Genomic DNA, 23976 nt, shown 5'->3' with positions numbered 1-23976 from the left:
CAAGTGTGTAAAATCCCACTCACAAGGGGGCCCAGCACTCTATCCCACCTCTCTGGGGCAAGCAGAGACAAGGGCATCCGCAGGGGCAGTCCTTATAAGTATGACAAGTGCAGCAAGGTGTGGCGACTATGATAATAGCCCTGCGGCCCTGTCAGGACTTACACACGGTTCTCAAAGCCCCACAAGGTCAAACGGTATCCGCTTGAGATCACCAAACCACAACATGGGGCTGCAAGGTTTCGCTGCTAAGAAATGTCTTCAGCAAGCTGGTGGGTTGGGGTTGGGATTTCTCAGCACACCTCCTAGGAGACAGTGCATTGCGTGTTTGTGTGTGAGGTGCCCACGAGTGTGATCTGATGCACCCCAAACAGCATCTCAGTCTGAAAGGGGTGGGGCTAAGGGAACAGCCACGGCACCTTGGTGCTCACTTCAGGGGGATGCAGTGGCACAAGGAGATGCCAGCTCTGCAACAAAACCTGCTTTACCCTAGGGCAGAGAGCAACACCTCCCTCCAAAGGTGAGCAGCTCAGGTCTGGGCACCCCACTCATCAGATACACAACAATGACACAACATTTGGTTTCTGTTTGGGAAGCATGGTGTCAATGGAGATTTAAAAAAAAAAAAAAAAAAAAAAAAAGGAAGATTAAAATCAGAAGGAAGATTAAAATCCGAGAAGACGATTATCTGCCAGAAAAAGGATCTATGCTCACAGAAGGCCACCCCTTCTCCCAAACCCCTCCCTCAAATTTCTGACTGGCCCCTGGCATTCGGAATCAGCCGATACAGACTCTCCCTGACTCAGGCTGGATCCTGGCAGAATTCTGAAGTCGCAAAAATGTCCATTATCGAACCTCATCCTCACAGTGCTGAGGTAGACTGTGCTGGGAAAGAATCATTGCCCACATTCACCTGTTTATTTTTCTGTGATAAAAATTGACGTGCACTCCATTTTTTAGGAAAATGATTTTTACAGTGATTTTATATATTAAAATAAATTATTTTCCCCCTAATGTAAGAAAACCTTTCTGAATTAGAAAAATGTGAAAATTGCTGCAAGTGTCGTCTACAGCCACTACTAATTTACTATGAAAAGAACATAATACCTAGATCTACGTGGTTTTTTAAAATGTACATACAGACCCTCTTCTATGTAGAGAATAAATTTGGTGAAGATAACTTCTGTACTCTTGCTCCTTGTACCCAATCATGGCCACAGAGGCTCCCCAGAAATCTTTTACGTGCTCTAATTTCTCAACCTTATAAATGAGAGAGCAGCAGACAATTGGGATTTGTGTCTCCCTGCGTTCTCCATCAGGAATTGAGGAGTTTGGAGGTCACCACTGCGTCTCTATCTGTTCTTAAGCCCACAACTCCTGAGAGAAGAGGAGGAAGTCATCAAAAACTTGTGAGAAAATGCACTCGGGGGTAACCAGGGTGATGATTCCGATGAACCAACGTAACAAGTTCACTGTGTTCTTTATTTGAGCAGCTGTGGTTCTTTTCCCCGAAGGGAAGAAACTGGATTCTCGCTGGTTCAGAAGTTCTGGGGAGTGTGAAGGTCCTTGGCGGCTCCTCCCCGGGCTCTACTTTCTTAGGGGCTGCAACAGCGCAAGCACCTGAGAGTTCCGCTCAGGCCCCACACCTGGCCCGGCTGAAGTCACAGCACAGAGCAGCTTCTGGGAAGTCAGTTCTGAGGACAGTCGGATGCGGAGGACGGAGAGGACAGACCGATAGATGTCTCTCGCTTCAGACTGCTTAGTGTTCTCCAGTCCATTTGTGCCGTGACACGTTAGGATCCGATCTTGTCGTGTTTGCAGAATAACCGGAGGATAGGCACGCCCAGTGAGGAAGGGCGTGAGGCACACACAGGGAAGCAGGACGTCCAAGAGCCACAAGTATGTTCGAAGGCAGGGCTCAGCTCCAGGTGGCTTCCAGCTTACCCAAGCAGAAACCTAACCATCCATCAAACCCAACTGCCCACACCCTCAGCGTGGCCTCCCACATCCAAGAGGGTTAGCAGCGAACGTGGCTATTCCCAGCAAAACAGGTGCTTTGGAGACCAAGCAAGGAGGCCCCTGGTGCCTAGCTCTCCATGCCCACCCGGGCCTAACACACCAGCCCTCCCCCAAACCAGGAAACAGGCAATAACTTATGAGGCTGATTGGAGATTTTTAAAAAATTAAATATGTTACAAATATATTCTCAAAACTCATCATCTCGGGAGACTTTTTTCCTTTTCTTTTTCTTTTTTTAGGTCCTGGCTTTGTTTGGTCTTGAAAAGATCCATTATCATTCCAAACCAACCCTCAGCTCCTGGAAAAACATTTATCACCAAAGTTAAGGGAGAGAAGACGCCTGAGGCTGGACTAGGGCACGTGAGAACCTGTCGAGGGCTTAGTCTCCCAGTGAGTACGAAGGAAGGAGGGGGAACCAAGATGCTCACACACTTGGAAAAGTGGAACCTTCATGAGCCAATCCCCAAACCTTCATCTCAGCATGAGTGCTCTGCGCGCACACACACACAACACACACAAACACCAGTCGTGTCTACCCTGAATACACATGCACACGCACGCTGGGACTGCAGATTCTTACCGAAAGTATAAAAGCAGCAGCTATTGGTCAATTTGAGGAACTACTTTTGTGAAGGAAAACAAAAAAATTCTTCAGCCTGAATGAGACAAATCTTCCTAAAGTTCACTCCATAAAGCTTGGAATTCTACTGGAACAGGGTTTGTGTGTTTTTTCTTTCTTTCAAACTTTTGTTCCACAAACAAGTTTTATGTTTTATACTGTAGCTCACACACCAGCCCCCATCCACCAAAAAAAAAAATCCTTTGTAAAAACAGGTGCTTTCTTTCAATTGACTAGAAACTAAGAAGTAACATCCTGGCTTGACGCCAACATTGCTGGAAAGGACAGAAGTTGTGGAAACCCCTCCCCTCTCTGTTCACAGTTACATTCTGATCCCTAGTCAGATTGGCAATCAAACAGATGTGTTTTAAGTTGTACCATAAACAGGAGCGGAGAGCAATGATCTCTCAGCTCCACTGGACACTGGCAGAGTCATGGGAAAATCCTGAGTTTTCTGGAGACCTTCAAACTAGAGGAGAGTGAAGGTGGGATCCCCTCCCCCAAACAGGCGCTGTTAGGAAGGACTGGACCGTGGCAGAGTCAGGACCCGTCCATTTTTCTTGCCCCCGTTCATGTGGGTGTAGGAGATGTGATCCTCGTAACTCCGCTTTCGGCCTAGCGAGGACCCCCCATCGTCCTCCCTCTGAGAGTGTGAGGACCGGTCCAGGGGTACACTCTCCATGTCCTCAAACTCCATCTCCAACTCCTCGCTCTCAGGAGCCTTGTTCTCATCACTGTAGAAGAAAGAAACTTCCGGAAAGCTGGGGTGCAGGTCGTCCTTAAGCAGGTCGACGATCTCTAGGAAGGTCGGCCTCATTTTGGGGTTGAAGTGCCAGCACATGCGCATCAATTCATTGCTGTGGGAGAGACACATGTTGGGGGTGAGTCCAGGGGTCCAGCCAAGCAGCCCTCACCCCCACCCCGGTGACCCACATCCACAGGTGACGTGTTCGTTTCAGACAGTGGCTACATGTGCAGGTAACAGTCAAGCAGAAGCAGCAATTCTATTGGTTGCTGAAAGGTGGTTTTAAAGAGAGCCGAAGGGGCTGCCTTATTCCAGAGCCAGGTCAAGAAAGGCCTCTCCTGATGTTGACACATGTTGAAGACCACAGTCCCTCGTTTTATATGTCCTCACACCTGACAGCTGCAGCTGTGCGGGCTGAACCTAGATGGCCAGCTCTGCATGGCCGTCCTGCAGGCCCCGCTGTCACTCTTTCAACGGGGGCCGGAAAGCATTACAACTTTACTCAGCTTACGGCAAACAGGACAGGGGCTGAGGGCCTGGGATTTCCAGTTTACCTCTTCTTTTCCCCACTGTAACTTGTTCCAGGGCAGGGTTGGCAAACTTTGGCCCCTGAACAAAACCTGGCCCCCTGAGTGTTTTTGTAAATAAACATTTATTGACACACAGTCACATAACTATGGCTGCCTTCCTGCCTTCCAGCTACAGTGGCAGAGTTGAGGAGCTGAAACAGAGAGCAACATGGGCCACAAAGCAAAAATACTTACAACATGGCCGTTTACAAAAAAGTTTGCAGACCCCCGCCCTAGGGCCTCCTGAATCCCCCTGGTCCTGGAGCCACGGCCGGCTGCTAACTGGCCTGCCTAGGAAAGGACCTTCACGAGGCAATGTTTCAAAACACTTTGCTCGGAGACTCTAAAACACTCTGCATCATACTGTTTTTCATACGAGGTCTCTTCAAACCAGGTTTTTTACGTTGATGTCTTACTCTTTTGGGGATGAAGGACAGAAAGGGCCTCTTCCCATAAATTTTCAGGTCAAACTTTTTTCTTAAAAAAACAATGATAAAAGATTTTATATGTAATAAATGCTCACTGTAGAAAGTTAAAAACACCCCAAAATATAGAGAAAATGCAGCTCACACACAACTCTCCTTCAGATATAACCTCTTGTCTTTTCTACCTGGACATATTTGGAAATGGAACATATACACGCTTTTTTCACTTAATATTTCAACAGGTTTATCCACTGAGTTATAAAATACTTAAAAACATCATTTGAAATTTCAATTGCTACATCATAGTAACGTATCAATTTACTTGGCAATTCTCATTTTGCTGAATGTTTAGATCATTTCAATTTTTTGAGACTTTAAATAACATTGCTCTGAGTAGCTCTTATAACAGGGCAGTAAGAATGGTTATCTAGCCACACCGTTGCCAATACCGAGCGTCAAGACTCACCCTGCTTTCCTTCCTCTCTCTCCCTCCCTCCATTCCTTCCTTTCTTTATTTGCTAATTAAGGAAGAAAGTACTTTCCTTTATTTTACTTTATACCTATTGGACTATTAGTGCGGCTGAATAATTTTGCAAATGTTTAATGGCATGTGTTGTCCATTTGGTCCCATAACAAATATTTAAAAGAAAAAAATTTTTAATGTTTATGCTTACTGACTTATTTTTTCCAGTATTACTGAGATATAGTTGAATATAACATTGTATTAGATTCATGAGTTAAACATAAGTCTCCCACCCAGCTTCCCAGTTCTCTTCCAAAGACATGACATGCAAACCCAAGGGTCATTCAAAAATAAAATATGCAAACACAAGCACACATGTAGACATATGCAAACACCAGCATGCCTGTACATGTGTGATGTGCAAACACAAGCACACATGTATATATAAGATTGCAAACACAAGCACCCATCCATGTAAACATATGGTATGCAAACACAAGCACACAGATAGACATAAGTTATGCAGAAATAAGCACACATGTAGACATGATATACAAACACAAGCATGTGTGCAAAATGAAATGCCTTTTAAATGGACACCACTTTCTATACTTACAGTCTCTCTGGACTATTTTCAGGTTGCTCCAGATACCCTCCATCCATGACAAATTTCAACACCTGCTCATTAGAGAGGCCTTGGTAAGGCTGTTCTGCCAAGCTGGTGATTTCCCAAAGGACCACGCCGAAGGACCTGACAACAACAGTTGAGAGAAGTAACAAAGAAGTCGTTAAAACATACACACACACACACACACACACCCCTTCCCTGGTTTCCTAGAAACTGGCTGGCCAGTTAATAAAGTAATTCAGATTCACTTCCTATCAAGATGGAGGATTAGGTAACTGCTGTGCTCATATCCTCCCATGACCATATGAAAATTACACCTAAATTATAGAACAATTAACCTGGAGAACCATCTGTAGACTAGCTGAACATAAATCTTATAACTAAGGAAATACAGAAGGAACCATGAGAGACTGGAAGGAGGGGCAGAGATACAGAACAGGCTGGTCCCACACCCCCGTGTGGCAGCTGAGAATCATGAGGGATATCTCAGCTACAGAGGTCTCCCCTGAGGAGCGAGGGGTCCCTGGCCCACACTGGGCTCCCAAGCCCGGAGCACCAGTGCTGGGAAGAAAACATCACAAAACATGTGGCTGTGAAAATCAGTGAGGATTCCATCCATCTAGGTGAGATGAAAGGCCGCTGGAAAACCCAGGCATTCTCTTAAAGGTCCCACGCACAGACTCACTTGCTCTCAGGCACTGAGCATGGGCTCTGGCAGAGAGACAGCAGCTGGGGGTACTGGGGGGGAAACAGAGACATACAGGGAGAAGCAAGTTGTGTGGCTTGAGAACAAGGGCTGGAGGGATAGCTGCCATTGTCCCTGAGTTGAGCCCTCCTCCTACACAGCCAAACCTTAATCTTCATTACCCTGATGAACTCCACTTGCCACACCCTGAAACTACCTGAGACTCCATCTGAAAGTCTTTTAGCTACAGAGCCATATGGCAGCAAGCAGGCAGCTACAGGCAGGGTGCCCTGTGCTTTTCATTGAGTGGCCCAAAGCCCAGAACTGGTGGGAGGAGGCCTCAGTTCACAGTATGACCTCTCCCATGCACCCCCAGACCCAGAACAGGAAGCCACCAACTGCAGAACACTTTGTAGCTCCTACCAGGTAGCCCCATTCCAGTCACAGGCAGTGGCTAACATAGACCTGCAGCAGAGTCCCTCCAAAGAGGCCCCTAAAACAGCATACCCAATGGCCATCTTCAGATCACACAACACCCCACCAGGTAAGCTAAACAAGTGGCTGATATCAGAGCCACTTGGGCAAATCCCGATCTGTGAGATCAGCACCCACACAGAAGCTCATTCCCTGTGGTGATGGCCAGTCCTCATAACCAGTCAGCCTGAGGGTCAATCCGCCCCCCGACATGACAACAGCAATCAAGGCTCAATTACAACAGGAGGGCACACACAATCCACACAAGGGGCACTCACGGAGCACCCAGCTCAGGTAATCAGAGAGACTGCACCACGGGGGCCCCATAAGTGACCTACTACATCAGGGCACCCTGCCAAGGCTGGGAAATCTACCTAATACATAAAAGCAAACACAGAGAGGCAGCCAAAATGAGGACACAAAGAAACATGTCACAAAAGAAAGAACATTTAAAAATTCCAGAAAAATAACTGAACAAAATGGAGGCAAACAATCTACCAGATAGAGCTCAAAACACTGGTCATAAGGATGCTCAAGGAACTTAGGGGGAGAGTCGGTAAACTCAGTGAAAACCACAATAGACAATAAGCATAAAAAAGGACATGGAAACCATAAAAAAGAACTAGTCAGAAATAAAGGATACACTGGAATGAAGAATCCACTAGAAGAAACCAGCAGATTAGATGAGGCACAGAATCGAACCAGCAATTTGGAAGACAAGGTAGTAGAGAGCACCCAATCAAAACAGGAAAAAAGACAAATTATTTAAAATGAGGATAGTTTAAGGGACCTCTGGGACAACATCAAGCATAATGACATTCACACCATAGGGAAACCAGAAGGAGAAGAGAGAGACCAAGGGATTGAGAACCTATCTGAAGAAATAATGGAAAACTTCCCTAATCTGGTGAAGGAAATAGACATACAAGTCAAGGAAGCACAGAGAGTCACAAAGAAGATAAACCCAAAGAGGCCCACAGCAAGACACATGGTAAGTAAAATGGCAAAGGTTAAAGACAAAGAGAAGAGCTTAAAATCGGGGGGGGGGGGGAGCAGTTACCTAGAAGCAACCCTAAGACTGTCAGCTGGTTTCTCAACAGAAACATCGCAGGCTAGAAAGGACTGGCACAATATAGTCAAAGAGACAAAAAGCAAGGAACTACAGCCTGGCCAGAATGGCTCAGTGGTTGAGCGTCAACCCATGAAGCAGGAGACCACAGTTTGGTTCCTTGGTAATGCTCGGGTTTCGGGCTTGATCCCCAATAGGGGGCGTGCAGGAGGCAGTCAATCGATTCTCTCTCATCATTGATGTTTCTATGTCTCTCTCCCTCCCCTTCCTCTTTCTGAAATCAATAAAAACATATATATTTTTTAAAAAGCGAGGAAACACAACCAAGACAACTTTACTCAGCAAGGCTATCATTTAAAAACTGAAGGAGGGACAAAGAGCTTCCCAGACAAGAAAAAGCTAAAGGAGTTCATTGCCACCAAAACAGTTTAACAAGAAATGTTAAAGGGGCTCCATTAAGAAGAAAAAGATTTTTAAAGATCATAAATATAAGATTCCACAACGATTACAGAGTAGCTGGAAACTCCATCTGCTTGCTCCCAGCACCAGACCAGACTTGCGGCTAAACTGGAGAGCAAGTGGCTTGAAAAACCAGTTGAAGTGTAGCTGATCTGAAATAATGAAAGCAGGGAACACAGGGGAAAGACAGGAGAAAATGTGGCGAGGGTGAGCCAACTTGCACAGGTGCGCAGCAGGGAAGCTGGAGAGATACGGTGGCAGCGAAGCCCCCCATCCCCTGGGAGCATGGGGTCTCACCCCACACTGGGATCCCCAATCCAGAACAACAGAGAGGAGAAGGGGAGTCTGGTTAGCATCAGGTGGTGGGGTCCAGTGGGGATTTTGTCCACCTGGGAGAGACAGACCACACCTTCCCTGGCAAAGAGCAACTTCTGTGTTACAACACCAGCGTCTGAAGTTCGCTCCGATCTATGTCTGCTGGAGAGGCCAAGTGGCAGAGCTCGGGGCCGGTGAAAGGATCTGATTGGTACACCCAAGAGTGACTCTGAGGGGCCCTTTTTTCTCTGGAAGAACTTTGGGTAGAGAGCCAGACAGGGGTTGGACTGTGTGGCTTGGGAAAAGGACCGGTCTCGCTGACCTCGAGCACATGGGCAGCCACTAGGTCTGCCCAGACTTCTGTCATCTGGAGCAAAGGGGAATGGTGCTGGGCTAGAAATCTGCCCCTGAACTGCTCAGCCTGATGGCACGGTGCGCTCAGACATCCCCAGGCTCAGTGGGGTCGGCCATGGGGGAAGACTGAAGTGGCAGTGGAGGTGAATTTTTTTAAATCCCCTGCTACTTGGTGTGGCAGTGAGGGGGTGCCAGAAAGCCAGGCAGAACTGAGGTACTGCAACTGTGTTTCCCGGGTGGCCTTCTGTGCAGGAGACAGATAAGCATGGCTGGGTCCTTCAGCTGCATTATATAAAGCAGATCAGAGGTCTCCAGTGAATTCAGGCAGCACCGCCCTGGGAAGGAGAGGAAGTGTCTGCCACCCCTCCCACAGGTTACAGGCAACAACCCCAACGGGAGCCCGTTTAAACCATCCTGGCCAGATCCCGGATACCTCCACAGAACACAGTTCCGTGGGGGAAGGGAGAGCAGCTCAGAGCAGGGACATTCAAGGTACAACCGGAGACAGACGAGCCTCTGGACTCCAGAGGCCCAGGCCAATGAACTACTTGGGGTTCCGCCCTGCCAAGCTTCAGACAGGTTGCTGAGTGCCAGGCAGGGACAGCGACTGACACTGGCTAGCACCAGAGTACCTCCAAAAGGCCCGGAGCCAGCACACCAACTGGCCAGCATCAGACAACCTCAGAGCAAAATCTAGCAAACTCCACAAAGAGAAGATCCAAAGGGTGAACGCAGTAGGCACCAAAATCTGTGGAGGCGAACTCTACCTCCTATTTGTAGATCTTTTCATAACCTTTTCTTTCATATTTCGTTTTTCCTTCTCTTTCATCTCTCTTATCTCTCTCTTTCCTTTTCTCACAGTCTATTCTTTTTGCTCTCTTTATTTTTTTATTTTTTTCCCGTTTTTCTTTTCCTACTCTATCTTCCATTTAATTCATTATTAGTACTAATTTGTCATTATTATTACTTTATTTATTATTCTTATATTTATCTTTTGTCTTCCTTCTTTTTCCTCATATTCTTTCTTTTGGTTTCTATTTTGTTCCCTAATTTTTGGTCTCACGTTTTTTAGTATTTTTTTTTTCTTTTCTTATTCTATTATTTTGTTCTTATTTCTCTTCTAGTTATTGGTTTGTTTTATTTTGTGCTGTTTTCGGTTTGGACTTATTTTGTCCTGCTTTGTGCTGTAAGCACCTGTATAACAGTTGGCAGGATGTGGTTGAAGTTGAGCCTCACAGTCAGACAGCCAGAGAGGGCCAAGCCCACCCATGAACGAGAAAACAGCAATCACGACCCAACCACAGATTCCAAGGTGGCGGTGGATTAAGTGGAGGCTACACTAACACTCTTCCAGGACCAAAGTGGAATTACAACTAATTATAGAAAAACCATCCTGAATAATCAATTGAAGACTAGCTGAAAAACACCCTCATAACCAAGGATTTAAAGTGGAGACCACACAGAGACAGTACAAAGTACGGAAGCGTGAGAGGGCTGGCCAGGCCCCACAGGCAGCAGCTGACGTTTCCAAGGGATATTTCAGCTGTGGGGGGTTCCCACTGAGAACTATGGGGTATAAACCCAAGGCTGAGCTCACCAACCCAGAGCACCAGAACTAAGAAAGGTGCACAGATAACATCTGGCTGTGAGAAGTACCAGGGTTCCTGTCTACCAGGGAGAGAAGGCTGGAAATTTAGGCACCCTCTTAAAGGGCCAACACACAAAATTTCATGTGCAGCCACTCACCTTAGGCTCTGGCTGAGGGAGGACAGAGTGGAATAGAGCTGTGTGAGGAGAATCTAGGGATACTGGCTTGGGGAATAGAGCTCAGAGGGCAGCCATCTGGATTCCTACCCTGAGTCATTCCCCTATACTGCAGAGGACATATTTCTCAGGCAGACCTTTATCATCCAGGCAGCTTTTGTCTGCCGGGGAAACAATTGCCTATATATTGGACAATCTGGAAGAAATAGATAAATTCCTAGGAACATACAATCTTCCAAGAATGAATTAAGAAAAAGAGCCCTGGCCAGGTTGCTCACTTGGTTGTAGCATCATCCCAAGCATAAAAAGGTTGCGGGTTCAATTGCCAGTCAGGGCACACACCTAGGTTGTGGGTTTGATTCCCAGTCAGGGTGCATTTAGGAGGCAACCAATCAATGCCTCTCACATCAATGTTTCTCTCTCTCTCTCTCCCTTCCTCTCTCTAAAACCAATAAACATATCCTCAAGTAATTAAAAAAAAGCAGGGGGAAAGCTAAAACATTTTCCTTAAGATCATGAGCAGGATAAGTATATCCACTCTCACTACTTTTATTCAGCATAGTATTGGAAGTCCTAGCCACAGCAATCAGACAAAAGAAGAAATAAAAGGCATCCAAATTGGAAAGGAAGAAGTAAAACTGTCATTATTTGCAGATGACATGATACAAATAGAGAGAACCCCAAAGGTTCCACCAAAAAAACTACTAGAAGTGATAAATGAATTCAGTAAAGTAGCAGGATACAAAATTAATATTCAGAAATGAATTGCATTTTTATGCACCAATAATGAACTTATCAGAAAGAGAAATTAAGATAATAATCCCATGAAAAAATACCTAGGAATAAATTTAACCAAGGTGTTAAAAGACTTGTACTTAGAAAATTATAAGATCTTGTTGAAGAAAGAAACTGAAGAAGATACAAATAAATGGAAGCATATACCGTGTTCATGGATAGGAAGAATTAACATCGTTAAAATGTCCATAATACCCAAAACAATCTATAGATTTAATGCAATCCCTATAAAAATACCAATGGCATTTTTCACAGAACTAGAACAAATAATTGTAAAATTTATATGGAATCACAATAGACCCCAGAAAGCCATAGCAATCTTGAAAAAGAAAAACAAAATTGGAGGCATCATCCTACCTGATTTCAAACTATACCACAAGGCTATAATAATCAAAACAGCATGGCAGTGATATAAAAGCAGACAGATCAATGGAACAGACTAGAGACACCAGAAATAAACCCATACCTATATGGTCAATTAATCTATCAAAAAACAAGGCAAGAATATACAATGGGGCAAAAACAATCTATCCCATAAATGGTGTTGGGGAAATGGGACAGATACATGCAAAAAATGAAGCTAAACCACCTTCTTACACCATAAAGAATAAACTCAAAATGGATTAAAGGCTTAAATGTAAGACTAGAAACCATAAAACTCCTGAAAGAAAATAAACACCCGCAGTAAAATTTCTTACATTTCTCTTAATAATATTTTTTCTGACATAACTCCTCAGGGCAAGGGAAACAAAAAAAAGAAATAAACAAATGGAATTAAATCTAACTAAAATGTTTCTGCACATCAATAAAGCAAAAAGGCAACCTGCCAATTGGGAGAACCCATTCACCAATGATACATCTGATAAGATGTTAATATCCAAAATTTATAAAGAAATCATATAACTCAACACCAAGAAAACAAGCAATCCAATTTAAAAATGGGCAAAGGACCTGAACAGACACTTCTCCAAAGAGGACATACAGATGGCCAATAGACATATGAAAAGATCTCAACATCACTAAACATCAGAGAAACTCAAATTAAAACCACAATGAGATACCACTTCACATCTGTCAGAAGGGCTACCATCAATAAATCAACAAACAACAATTGTTGGTGAGGATGTGGGGAAAGGGAACCCTCATCACTGTTGGTGGGAATGCAAATTGGTGCAGCCATTATGGAAAACAGTATGGGGTTTCCTCAAAAATTAGAAATAGAACTACTGTATCACCCAGCAATTCCACCTCTGAATATTTATCTAAAGAAATCCAAAACACTAATTTGAAAAGATATATGCATCCCTATGTTCACTGCTCTATTATTTACAATAGCCAAGATATGGAAGCAAACTAAGTACCCATTAACAGATAACTGGACAAAGAAGATGTGGTACATATACACAACAGAATATTATTCAGCCATAAAAAAAGAACAAAATCTTACCATTTGCAACAACATGGTTGGACCTAGTGGGTATTATGCTAAGTGAAATAAGTCAGACAGAGAAAGACAAATACATTGTGATTTCACTTACATGTGAAATCTAAAACACAAAATAAGCTAACAATCAAAACAGAAACAAACTCATTGATACAGAGAACAAGCAGAGAGTTAAGATGGGACGAGGGTTGGGGGATTGGGTGGAGGATTAAGAGGTACAAACTGGTAGTTATAAAATAGTCACAGGGATGTAAAGTACAGCACAGGGAATAGAGTCAATAACGTAGTAAGTATGTATGTTGCCAGGTGGGCACTAGACCTGCTGGGAGGATCGGTTCATAAGTATTACAAATGTCTAACCACTATGCTGTACACCTAAAACAAACGTAATATTGAATGGGAACTGTAATAGAAAAACAAACAAATAAATAAAAATGAAAAAAATAAATTATGCTGCATTCAGAAACGTCTATAAAATTAGCCTCAACTGGGATGTAACAGCAGCTGTGCAAGAGTCCTCAGGCATGACATTCCCTTCATTTCCTTGATGGCCATGAGGAAGGCGGGTTGTCACTGCCCTGTCACTCAGACTAGCGGGGCGACCAGCATTCTACCAGCCAGCTCACGCACAACTCACCACATGTCAGAGGAAGTGGTAAAGACCCCGTCCTTCAAAGACTCAGGTGCCATCCAGCGCACAGGAAGCAGACCCTTGCCGCCTTTCCGGTAATAGTCCGTTTCATAGATGTCTCTGGTCATTCCAAAGTCTGCCAACAAACGGTTCACACACTCTTAACCCTTCCGCCTGTGGCTCAGGTGTCGCCTTCTTCACTGCCCCGCCCCTGGCAGAGCCCTCGCATAGGCGCGCCTGGTCCAGGCGTATACTCGCCTGGGCTGCCACCGAACCCAGGGAGAGTGGACTCTGAGGGTGCTCATGGCATGTGGAGGAAGAGGGTGGGCCACCATTTGAAGGGAAGGAAAAGGAACCACCAAGTGGCAAAAAGTGATATTCCGGCCGGAGCCTGGGAATCCCACTCTCAGAAACACTTCCTTCCCACCCTTGGCCCACAAGCCACCCGAATCAAACTATTAACTCTGCAGCCAACCCTCTGCTCCCCACTGCGTGTGGCCCCCCCAACAGCCAGCGGCCCGGCCAGAATCCCAGAGTTGGGCCTCCCTTTGACCATCCCCTTTCCTCACATCCCACCCGCAAAACAGTGGCGAGTCCTACCCACTCTCCCTCCGCATTCCTCCCTGACTATCTGCTCCTCTCCACTGCCCTGGCACCAACCAGGCCCACCGCCCTCTCTCACCTACAGGACCCTCCCTCCACCCGGACCCTGACAGCCCACTGCCCAAGAGACACTTCAGAGGCAGAATGGCATCACTTTGTCACTCCTGCTTCCCCTGCTGAGACAGGCTAAGCTCTTTGGAGATTATAAGCAGAATAACATCGTTTCTCGCTTCCACTGACTGCTAATGTCGGGGACTGTCTTTGGGGATCATAAACAGGATCACATCACACCCTGCTTTGCACTGGCTGCCCAGGACAATGTCTGGATGACTTACTATGACTTGCAAGACCCTTCTGGGTCTGGCTCCTGCCTCTCCCTAATGTCTTATCTCAGGCTGCTCTGTCCCCTCCACATGCATTTCATTCACACCACAGCGTCACCCCTCCATGTGCTGTACCTCCCCCTGGGATGCTGTTGACCTGAGTGACTCAGGTCAACTTCTAAGCCTCCGAGTCTTGGGGGAAATGGTGCCTCTTTTCAGACAGAGGCCTTTCCTCCGGGTCAGGAACGTCCATTTCCTTCAGTGCTCCTTTCCCACCTTCTTTATCTCGTCTATGAGTGTGCACCATTTTATTGTTGATCTACAACAGCTCTGCCCAGAGCTTTCTGTGGTGATGAACATGGTCTATACCCACAGAGTCCAATATGGCAGCCACTGGGCTCAAGGTGGCTACTGGACACCTGAAATGTGGCCCATGCGACCAACAAACTGACTTTTTAATTTCACTTAATATAAGTTAATTTAAACGTAGATGGGCACATGTGGCCAGTGCCTACTGTGCTAGATGGTGCAGATAAAGACTGCAAGCCCATGAGGGCAGAAAAACCGTGGTGACATACTGATCGGCACACAGGTAGTGCCTCCCTCAGTGGCTCGCACACAGGGAACACTAATAGCACTTAAAGAAGGGAGTAAGTTAATGAACGAATGCAACTAAATTACGGTGTGGAACTTTGTAAAGTATGGTTGTCTAAACTAGTAAAAATAATATAGAATGTAAAATGTAATTGAAAAATAAAATTTTTTTAAACTTAAAGTAAAAAAAAAAAAGATTTTGGAAAAAAAAATTTACATTGTGAGAATCAGATGCCCGTCCAAAACCTTGCCCCTTTTCGCCACTGGCAAAGTTTAACAACCCATGATAGACAATTACTTCTGAAATTAAATGTGGCCTGGGCCATACAGTCCAAAGCAGAAAGCCAGACGAACCTCCGATTTTGACGGTAAAATCGTGGGCCACCATGCAGTTTCGAGCCGCGAGGTCCCGGTGCACGAACTTCTTGGCGTTCAGGTAGGCCATGCCATCAGCAATCTCCGCCGCCATCTGAATCATCTCTTGCAGGGTGGGGGGCGGGCGGCCGGGGTTATTCTAAAGTCAGAACAGAAGGGTGTTCAGCGACACTGGGCAGAGGCCTGGAGTGAGTGCTCTGCACAGTACCCAGGGGCAGCTCACCTCAGCGTCAGGCCGCAGGGACCGAAGGTGGCTCTTCAGGTCTCCATGAGTCATCAGCTCCATCACCACCAGCGTAGGCTGGCCTTTGGACACCACCCCGAGGAGCCGGACCTGCAGAGCAAGTATGTGGGGGGGTGGGGGGCCTGGCATGAGGGTCTGCGGGAAGATTTCAACTCGCGCAGCTCTCCCTGTCTGGTCACCCACAGCACCCTGCTCCTGTGGTAAACCCTAGTCTGTCCGGCTCCCATGCCAGGGTCAACGCCCTGGGAGGGGGGACAAGAAGGGAGAATTCAGGACCAGAGTCTGGGGGTGGGGGAGCAGACAGGCAAATCACTGGCCAGTTCCTGACATCTCTGAGCACACAAGGCTCATCCCCACCTTCAGGCCTGACCCTCTGCTCCCTCACATGTCCACATGGCTGTCCCTATATCCTTTCTGTCTTTGCTCAAACACACCTCCCCCACTCCTGAATTCCCAATGCCCCAAGCCAGCTCTCCTTTCTCATTTTGCCACAGCAGCATCTCCCCTTGATGAGCCTACTGGCTTTAGGGTCTGTCTGCACCCGCTGTGTTGGAAGCTCCACAAGGGCATCAGAGATGAGAACAGGGCTTAGCGCAGAGCAGGGGGACAGATGAAGGGACAGGAGATTCAAGAGAAAAATAGGCAATGTGGAAGCAGAAGGCCAGGAGCAGTGTTGCTGACTTAGGGGGGACGAGGGAAAGGCGCACCACTGTGTGTTGAAGGGTTAAAAAGGTGCTGAGAAGATGAGATGGAAGACTCCAGAAAGCACTGGGACAGAAAGAATTTGTCTCCAAGTGAGGTGGGATTGGAGAAGAGAGACCCTCCTCCCACTTTTGGGAAGCTCAGTAGGGTTGGGGCTGGGCAAGGGGTCCGCACCCACTGTCCTCATGCTCTGTGCGTAGGAGGAACAGCGGAGCAGAGCGGAGAGGGAGCCAACATGAAAGCGATGATCGAGAAACGTAAACGTGGACAAGCATCGCTGAGAGTCACTAAGAGGGTCGGGAGGCTTTCAGGCAAGTGGGACCTCTGCAGTCCTGTGCCTTGGTTCTCGGAGCTGCTGTTACGTTGCTAACCTGCTGCTAAACACAGCTCAAGGCCGAGCCTTAAACACCCAGGAACAACCCAGGGGCTTGCCCTCCTCGCAGTTTCCACCTTGCAGTTTGCACATTGAAACTAACCGAGCCCTGGTAACCTCGCCAGCATCCTCCACCGGCAGGAAAGAGTGCACAGTGGGGTTTCTGCCTTCAGCAACCCTGCCCCTCTTGGTTCTCTCTGGAGCACAGTGTAGTTGCTACTTGACTCTGGGTCCCTCGGGTTGCAAATTTTTGCTCAAACACATGCTTTTTGTTCTTTATTACAGCCAGAATCTCTTCTTTGGCTAATAAGAGTAACCTTTGCATGCTCCTGGGGCAAAAGGACTCACCACGTGATGGCAGGTGAAGCCTTTCATGACTGAGGCCTCGTTGAGAAACTCGATCCGCTCCCGCAGACTGGCCGACTCGTTGACTGTCTTCACCGCCACTCGAGTCTCTGCCTCGCCCTTGATGATGTCCTTGGCATTGCCCTCATACACCATGCCGAAGGAGCCCTGCCCCAGCTCTCGCAGGAGGGTGATCTTATCCCGAGGCACTTCCCACTCATCCGGCACGTATACAGAACAGGGGAACACTACTTCTTACTTATCTACACAGTATCCTCGGGGGATCCCCAGCCACCTCCCACCCAAGCCCCCAGGCAAATGTTCACTAAGTGACCTCTGTGATCCAGGACATGTGCCAGACACATTGCCAAGAACAGGACAAGTGTGGTCCCTGCCCTCATGGAGGGGATGGCAGAGACTCAGAAAGGAGCCACGCCAGTCAAGGGTCCTATCCAGTAAGTACCAAGCTGAGCCTGCACCCCCATCCTCCCTGTCTGATTCAGAGACCCACTGTCTAAGGATGCTACTTCCCATATAAGGCTGCCATTTCTGCAAAGTGCCAAGGGGATGGGGAACCACCCACCCTATAAAACACCAAACATGTAAGTGAGCCCATCCAGGGCCACACAACGTCAGCTAATCCACAGGCAAGTGCAGCCACACGAGTGAAACCAGAAGAACTGCCCAGCAGAGCACAGCCCTGGGAGCAGACCCACCAAATTGTGAACTAATTAATGGTGGTTTTAAGCCACTGTTTGGGGTGGTTTGTTATACAGCAAATGAACACAGGCAAATGCATGAAGGCCTCATGAGAAAAGCCCAAACGGTTCCTGCCTTCCTCTGTGCCATCACTATGATGGGCTAAATTGTGCCCCCCCCCCCAATTTATAGGTTGAAGCCCTAACCCTGGGACCTCAGAATGTGACTCTATTTGGAAATAAGATATTTAAAGAGATAATCAAGGTAGAATGAGGTCATTAGGGTGGGCTGTAATACAACAAGATTGGTGTCCTTATAAGAAGAGATTAGGACACAGACACACAGAGGGAAGACCATGTGTGACACAGGGAGAAGACAGTCATCTACATATCAAGGAGAAAAGACTCAGGAGAAACTGACCTTGCCATCACCCTGACCTCAAAATTTCAGCCTCCAGAACTGTGAGAAAATTAAATTCTGTTTTCTAAGATACCCAGTGTGTGGTACATGGTTATAGCAGCCCTAGCCAAAAGCTCATGCAAGGACACTGAATCACACAAGAGCTCTGCACCCAAATGAACTCACAGATGCTCAATAGGGGCAACCTGCCCCCAGGGCCCTGAGCCTGGGTCTTTCCCTGTGTGTGTCCCTAGGCCTTACCCCTGACTGTGAGACCTAACAGCAGCCCTGAGGATCAGCTTCCCTGTCTCTGATGTGTCATACCAGCGCCATTCCCAAACATGGAGAGGAGGCTCCTCGATCAATGTTCATTCCCTCCCGCTCCTGTTCCCTCTGCACATTCCCATCTGCAATAACCTACTTTTTATAGCTTCTCTGTTCTGATGCTCTGATATCTGGGGGCCCTGCTTACCCTGGAAGGACCGCTGCCCCCACCCAGGGGTAACCAGTTCCTAGTAATGGTAAGGACTCGCCTAGAAAAGTTCCTTTGACATGCAAACCAACCAATCCAGAACCCATCCCCCCACCTCCTTTATGGAGCTCTCAGGCTCAGGGCCACTATCCACCTGCCTTAGTCATTACTCATCCCAGGGCCAGCTGCCAGACAACTAGGGCAGCCCTTGTGTCCCAGAGCCCCCTGAAATTATTCACATGAGCCAACCCTAAGTCTCGCCCTGTCCTACCCAGCCCTGCCTTTGTTGCAGAAACCACAATAAAGGTTCTCACCCATGCTTCCCCCCCTCCTGCTGCCTCCTGACAGACCCTGGTGCTTCCTCATGTGGCCTGGCATGGTACATGCCGCCTGTTTCTAGGGCATATGAGGATAAACATCTTCCTTCAGGACAGTCACTTCTGTGTCTGCATGTCTTATCAGACATGATTAAAACAAATCCGGGGCACCCTTAAAAACACCACCCACCCCTGTATCCCAAGCCACTGTCCTGCTGGGCAATGGTGCTCATGCCTTGAAGTGACTTTATTTTTGCTGCATGAAGCAGTTTAGAAACTTGTAATGTAACAGATGCAGCCAGGCCTTACCTCCAGGGGTCACTCACTGCCCTTTGGTACAATCAAGAAAAATCTGGGTGTCAGACCTATGCTCCCACCAACAACAGCAGATGTGTCCCTGGCACCCACACTGCCTCCAACCCACCCTATCTTGTCTCTTGTCTTCCTCACCCCACCCCCAACCTCCCGTTTTGGCTTCCAATTCTCACCTCCCAGCTTGGGCACCAAGTTCAGGCATAGCTTTCTGGCTCTGACCCTGAGCGATCTCTGGCACAGGCCCCAAGCTCCACACCCCTACAGTTGGGGCACGAGGCTCTCAGCCTCCCAGCCCAGCCCAGCCGACAGGTCCCAGACCAGTTAGACCAGCCCATTCAAACAGGGGCCAGACAGCAGGTGTCTGACTGCTCCCAGTAATGGCGTTTCTGTAGCAAGGGGCAAGTCTTCAGCGCCAGTGAACAAGAGGGCTCGTCTCAGTCTCCTGGGGTGTGAACCCTTGACTTTCACCTGACTGTGATGGCAAAGGAAACTGGACAGTAGGATTCTGGCCACCCATAGGAAAGAGGACGGTACTCACCATCGCTGGCACTGAGGTACTCAGGGTTTGAAGAAGCATAGAGTGGTCCCATCGGCCCATCTGGCTGCCTGGAAGAGAAAAGGGAGGCGTTCCAGCTTGAGATTCCCACAGGGCTTCTTGGGTCCCTACAGGCTACAGGCTTCTGCATTGTAAGCAGCACCCTTATCAGCAGCATCCACGCACCAGTGCTGTTCTGGAGCCATCTCATCCCAGCTCACAAGAAACACTGTTAGTCAGTCCTGGCCAGTGTTGCTTAGTGGTTACAGTGTCAGCCTGTGCACCAAAGGGTCATGGGTTTGATACCCAGTCAAGGGGTCAAGGGCATATACCTGGGTTGCAGGTTCGATCTCCAACCCTGGTCAGGCCTGTGTGGGAGGCAACCAATCAATGTGTCCCTCTCATATTGAAGTTTCTCTCTCTCTCTCTGTCTCTCTCTTTCCCCACTCCCTCCCTTTCACTCTCTCTAAAAATCAATGGAAAAAATATCCTCAAGTGAGGATTAACAAAATAAATAAATAAATTACAGGCTTATAATTAAATAAATTATATTAAAAGCAAAGGTAACAATATTCAAAACTCACTACTTCTTCATTATCACACTACTTTTTACTATGATCAGTGCTCTTAAGGCCACCTATGTCACCTCATTTATTTACATTATTGTAGATGTATGGCAGAGACACTATACAATAGTGAGCAACTTCATATCCCTTCCTAACTCTGCATCCAACGATATCATGTCTATAGCTTGAAATTGGTCACAGTGGGAATATTTACACCACGGCAATAGGCAAATGCTACAAACCAAGGCTTGATTTCTTGTTTTGTTGTTTCTCTGGGCTTGAGAAAGTGACAGAAAAAATGTTACTGATGTAGATTAAACTTAAACATGTCATAAATGTCTTATTTCATTTTTGGTCTACTCTTTTAACATAAACAAAATATCAATCAACATTCAAGAACACCTGTTTGTCAACTACAACCATAGGTTGGCTATAGAAACAAAGGTTCAGGCAGAAACACCAATGAAAGTATTTGGTGAGGGAATTTACTATAAACTGCACTGTACATTGTATTATGATCGTTATCTGTAAATTGCATGCTATACATCCTTTAGATCAGTAAACTTTATAACAAACTTAGATACAGCTGTACCTGTATCTGTGTACCTAGGCTTAATTTTCCTGGAGAGCCGACTGTTATGCACCCACCCCTGCCCCACTCACCTCTTCCTCAGGAACAGGTAAATACTTCCAATCACAACACTGAAGAGAAAGACAAAGACAAGGGGGCCGATGACGATTTTTGCAATATTTGATGGAACATCTACTGAAATAGAATAAGAAAATACATGTTTTGTATCAAAATGTGTTCACATCACAAATCACATCTACAAATACAACAGTGGGCCACACACACTTGTCCCCCATCTTTTTTTTTCCTGTCCCTGAGCCTCTCCCTGCTGGTCTCCTAGACCCTTATTTCCCAGCAGTCCTGAAGCACCATTTGGACCCTTGGGGCTGGACAGCAGGCTCAGAGGTCTGAATTCTAGAAGCACAACCCTGACCCCCAGACCAGTGCCTGCTGCCAGCCTCTCCTGTCCCATCCAGGGCCAGCTTCATAGCCATGCACCCCAGGCCGTCACCCAGGGTCCCACACTCAGAGGGGCCATGCTCTGGGTTTAAGCAAGGGCCCCACATTTTCACTTTGTACTGAGCCCTGCAAATTAAATAGCCTGTCTTGATTCCTAACAACAGCTCTGACAGATTAAAAAAGCCAGCAGGAGTGTCCTCTGTGTGCTAGACGATCAGTCCTGCCCCTTCTCACTCGACGGTTGGCCCACTGACACTGGTGGGTGTCCTGGTTGCCAGGAAGAGTGCCAGGCAAAATAAAGTGATTTCCCCCAAAGAACCCCGTTTAAACTAGCTGCAGAAATACTATGTGGCCTTTATTTTTTTAATTTGCATACAAGGCCAAGTTGTCAGAAACTGTAAACACGCCTATTTATCCAGACTCTTCCAAGTCAAGGAAAAAATGGGTTGGGAGAAGTCAGAGAAGGAATCCGGTCATCTGAGTATTTTAATAATAGCAGCTTAAGGGACACTTACTAAAAGCCAGGCACTGTGTGAAGTGCTTTGTGTGGTGATCTTATTTAACTGTCCTGTAAGTCAAGGTGGGAGGCACTCTGACTAACGCCAGCTAATAGACTGGAAAACAGAGGCTCAGGGAGGAGAGGGGTCTTGCCCAAAGTCCCAGGGCTGATTCACAGAGCAGCATGCATTAGACCCGGGCCATCTGAGTGAGGTCTGACCAATGCCCCAGGCTGCCTTTGGTGGCTGGCTCTATCCTGAGATACCTCGTCCTCCTGCACCTCCCTAGCTGACAGCAAACTGTCAGTGCCATCTCCAGTGGCCCCTGGCAGGCTGAAAGTCTCCATAAATGTCTGGTTATTGAATGTGATGTGAGAAACAGAAATGGCCTGGTTATGTGCAGTTGTTTGAACGTCCCTCCTGCCCTCCCTTTTCCCTAAGCAGCAGGAAAGCTGGAGGCTACCAAGTGGTTAGGACTCAGCATGTCTCAGGGCAGAATCTGAGAGCCATGGTGCACCCCATCTCTGCTTCCCAGACCCCACAGTCCTGCTCGCTCCTCAGATTCCAGTGGCAGTCAAAACAAAGTTGATGGAAGGGAGGCCCCCAGGGTGCAAAATCTGAGAAACTCTTGCTCTGGGACATGCAGGGGCAAGGACAGCCCCTGAGAGTGAGCACCTCCTTCAATTTTGCACCCTGGTACCTTGCTTCCCTCCCTGTTATGTGATAAAGACTTTCTTTAAAAAGTATAGTTGACCTTTGAACAACATGGGTCTGAACTGCGTGGGCCCACTTACACACAGATCTTTTTTCAGTAAATACACACTGTAAACGTATTTGCTCTTCCTTATGATTTTCTTAATATTTTATTTTCTCTAGCTCACTTTATTGTAAGAATACAGTATATAATATATATAACACACAAAATATGTGTTACTTCGATTGCTTATGTTATTGGTAAGGCTTCCTGTAAATAGTAGATTATTAATAGTTAAGTTTTTGGAGAGTGGAAAGTTATACGAGGATTTCTGATGGCGCAGGAAGGTCTATACCTCTAACCCCTGCGTTGCTCAAGGGGCATCCGTAATCTAAAGTGTAACACCTAACGCTCCAGATTTTTGGCCATTGTAATGTTATGCTGAATTTCCTTGAACATGTATCTTTTTTAGACACCTTTGATTGTTTCCTTACTATACATTTCTAGAACCAGAATTGTTGGCTCAAATAGTAAGATCCCTTATAAATTTCTGACGCATATTATTAAAGTATTACATTTTAGCACTCACCAACCATAAAGTAATTTCCATGTGTCTGAACTCTTGGACAACACTAAGTACTGTAATTATAAAAACAACAATAAAAACCTTGCCAATTTGATAAGTTGAAAATTATAACTTATTTTAATTTGCATTTTTTTCTTTTTTACTATGCTTTTGAGTGAGAATGGACATTTTTTATGTTTTCTTTTTTTTTTTAATGAGTTATCTATGTTCTTTGCTTATTTTTATGCTACGACATCTATCTTTTACTCATATAATATATATACAAGTGACCCTTGAACAACACCGGGGTAAGGGGCGCCGGCCCCCACCCCCAGTTGAAAATCTCCGCTTCACTTTTGACTCCCCCAAAACTCAACTCCTAATAGCCTACTGTTGACAGGAAGCCTTATGGATAACAAACAGATGAGCAACACATATTTTGTAAGTTATTTGTATTATATAATATATTCTTACAATAAAGTAAGATAAAGAAAAGAAAATGTCATTAAGAAAATCATCAGAAAATACATTTACTCTATTTATTAAAAAAAAATCTGCGTATATGTGGATGCACACTGTTCAAACCCATGTTGTTCAGGAGTCAACTATATATTCGTTCTGTATTAAAGATATTAACTCTTTGTCAATGATGTTATTTCACAATAACATCATTGACTATATGATACTCCCACTCTGATATTTTCCTTTGAATTTATCCATGGTGTTCCTGGTTCTTATGGGAGACTCCAAATCTTTGATATCCTAAGGAGTAGAGTGTCTTTGTCATTGACGGGCCTCTTGGAATACACATGAGTGTATGCCAGAAGGTGAGATGACTCAGGATGGGGGCTGGTCACCAGAAGAGCAAGCATG

General features: G+C 46.3%; 1 protein-coding gene across 2 annotated transcripts in view; it reads right to left on the bottom strand.

The window, feature by feature from the left end:
- Positions 1–2152: 2152 nt before the first annotated feature.
- Positions 2153–23976, bottom strand: part of INSR (insulin receptor) — a 148746-nt gene continuing 126922 nt past the window's right edge. Inside the window, exons 14-21 of one of the 2 annotated variants that reach the window (XM_081135882.1) lie at positions 20981–21083; positions 19755–19822; positions 17018–17262; positions 15574–15684; positions 15330–15489; positions 13462–13591; positions 5454–5588; positions 2153–3492 (exon numbers count right to left, since the gene is read on the bottom strand). In XM_081135882.1, coding sequence (XP_080992008.1) covers positions 3150–3492; positions 5454–5588; positions 13462–13591; positions 15330–15489; positions 15574–15684; positions 17018–17262; positions 19755–19822; positions 20981–21083 — 1295 coding nt within the window. In that variant the 3' untranslated portion in view covers positions 2153–3149. The remainder of the gene's footprint in view (positions 3493–5453; positions 5589–13461; positions 13592–15329; positions 15490–15573; positions 15685–17017; positions 17263–19754; positions 19823–20980; positions 21084–23976) is intronic. The other variant, XM_081135881.1, reaches the window with a different exon arrangement.

This window comes from Miniopterus schreibersii, assembly GCF_964146895.1.
Source record: "Miniopterus schreibersii genome assembly, chromosome: 4".
Lineage (NCBI taxonomy): Eukaryota > Metazoa > Chordata > Mammalia > Chiroptera > Miniopteridae > Miniopterus > Miniopterus schreibersii.
The sequence above is the reverse complement of the archived record's forward strand: the minus strand, read 5'-3'. Positions and strand labels throughout refer to the sequence as shown.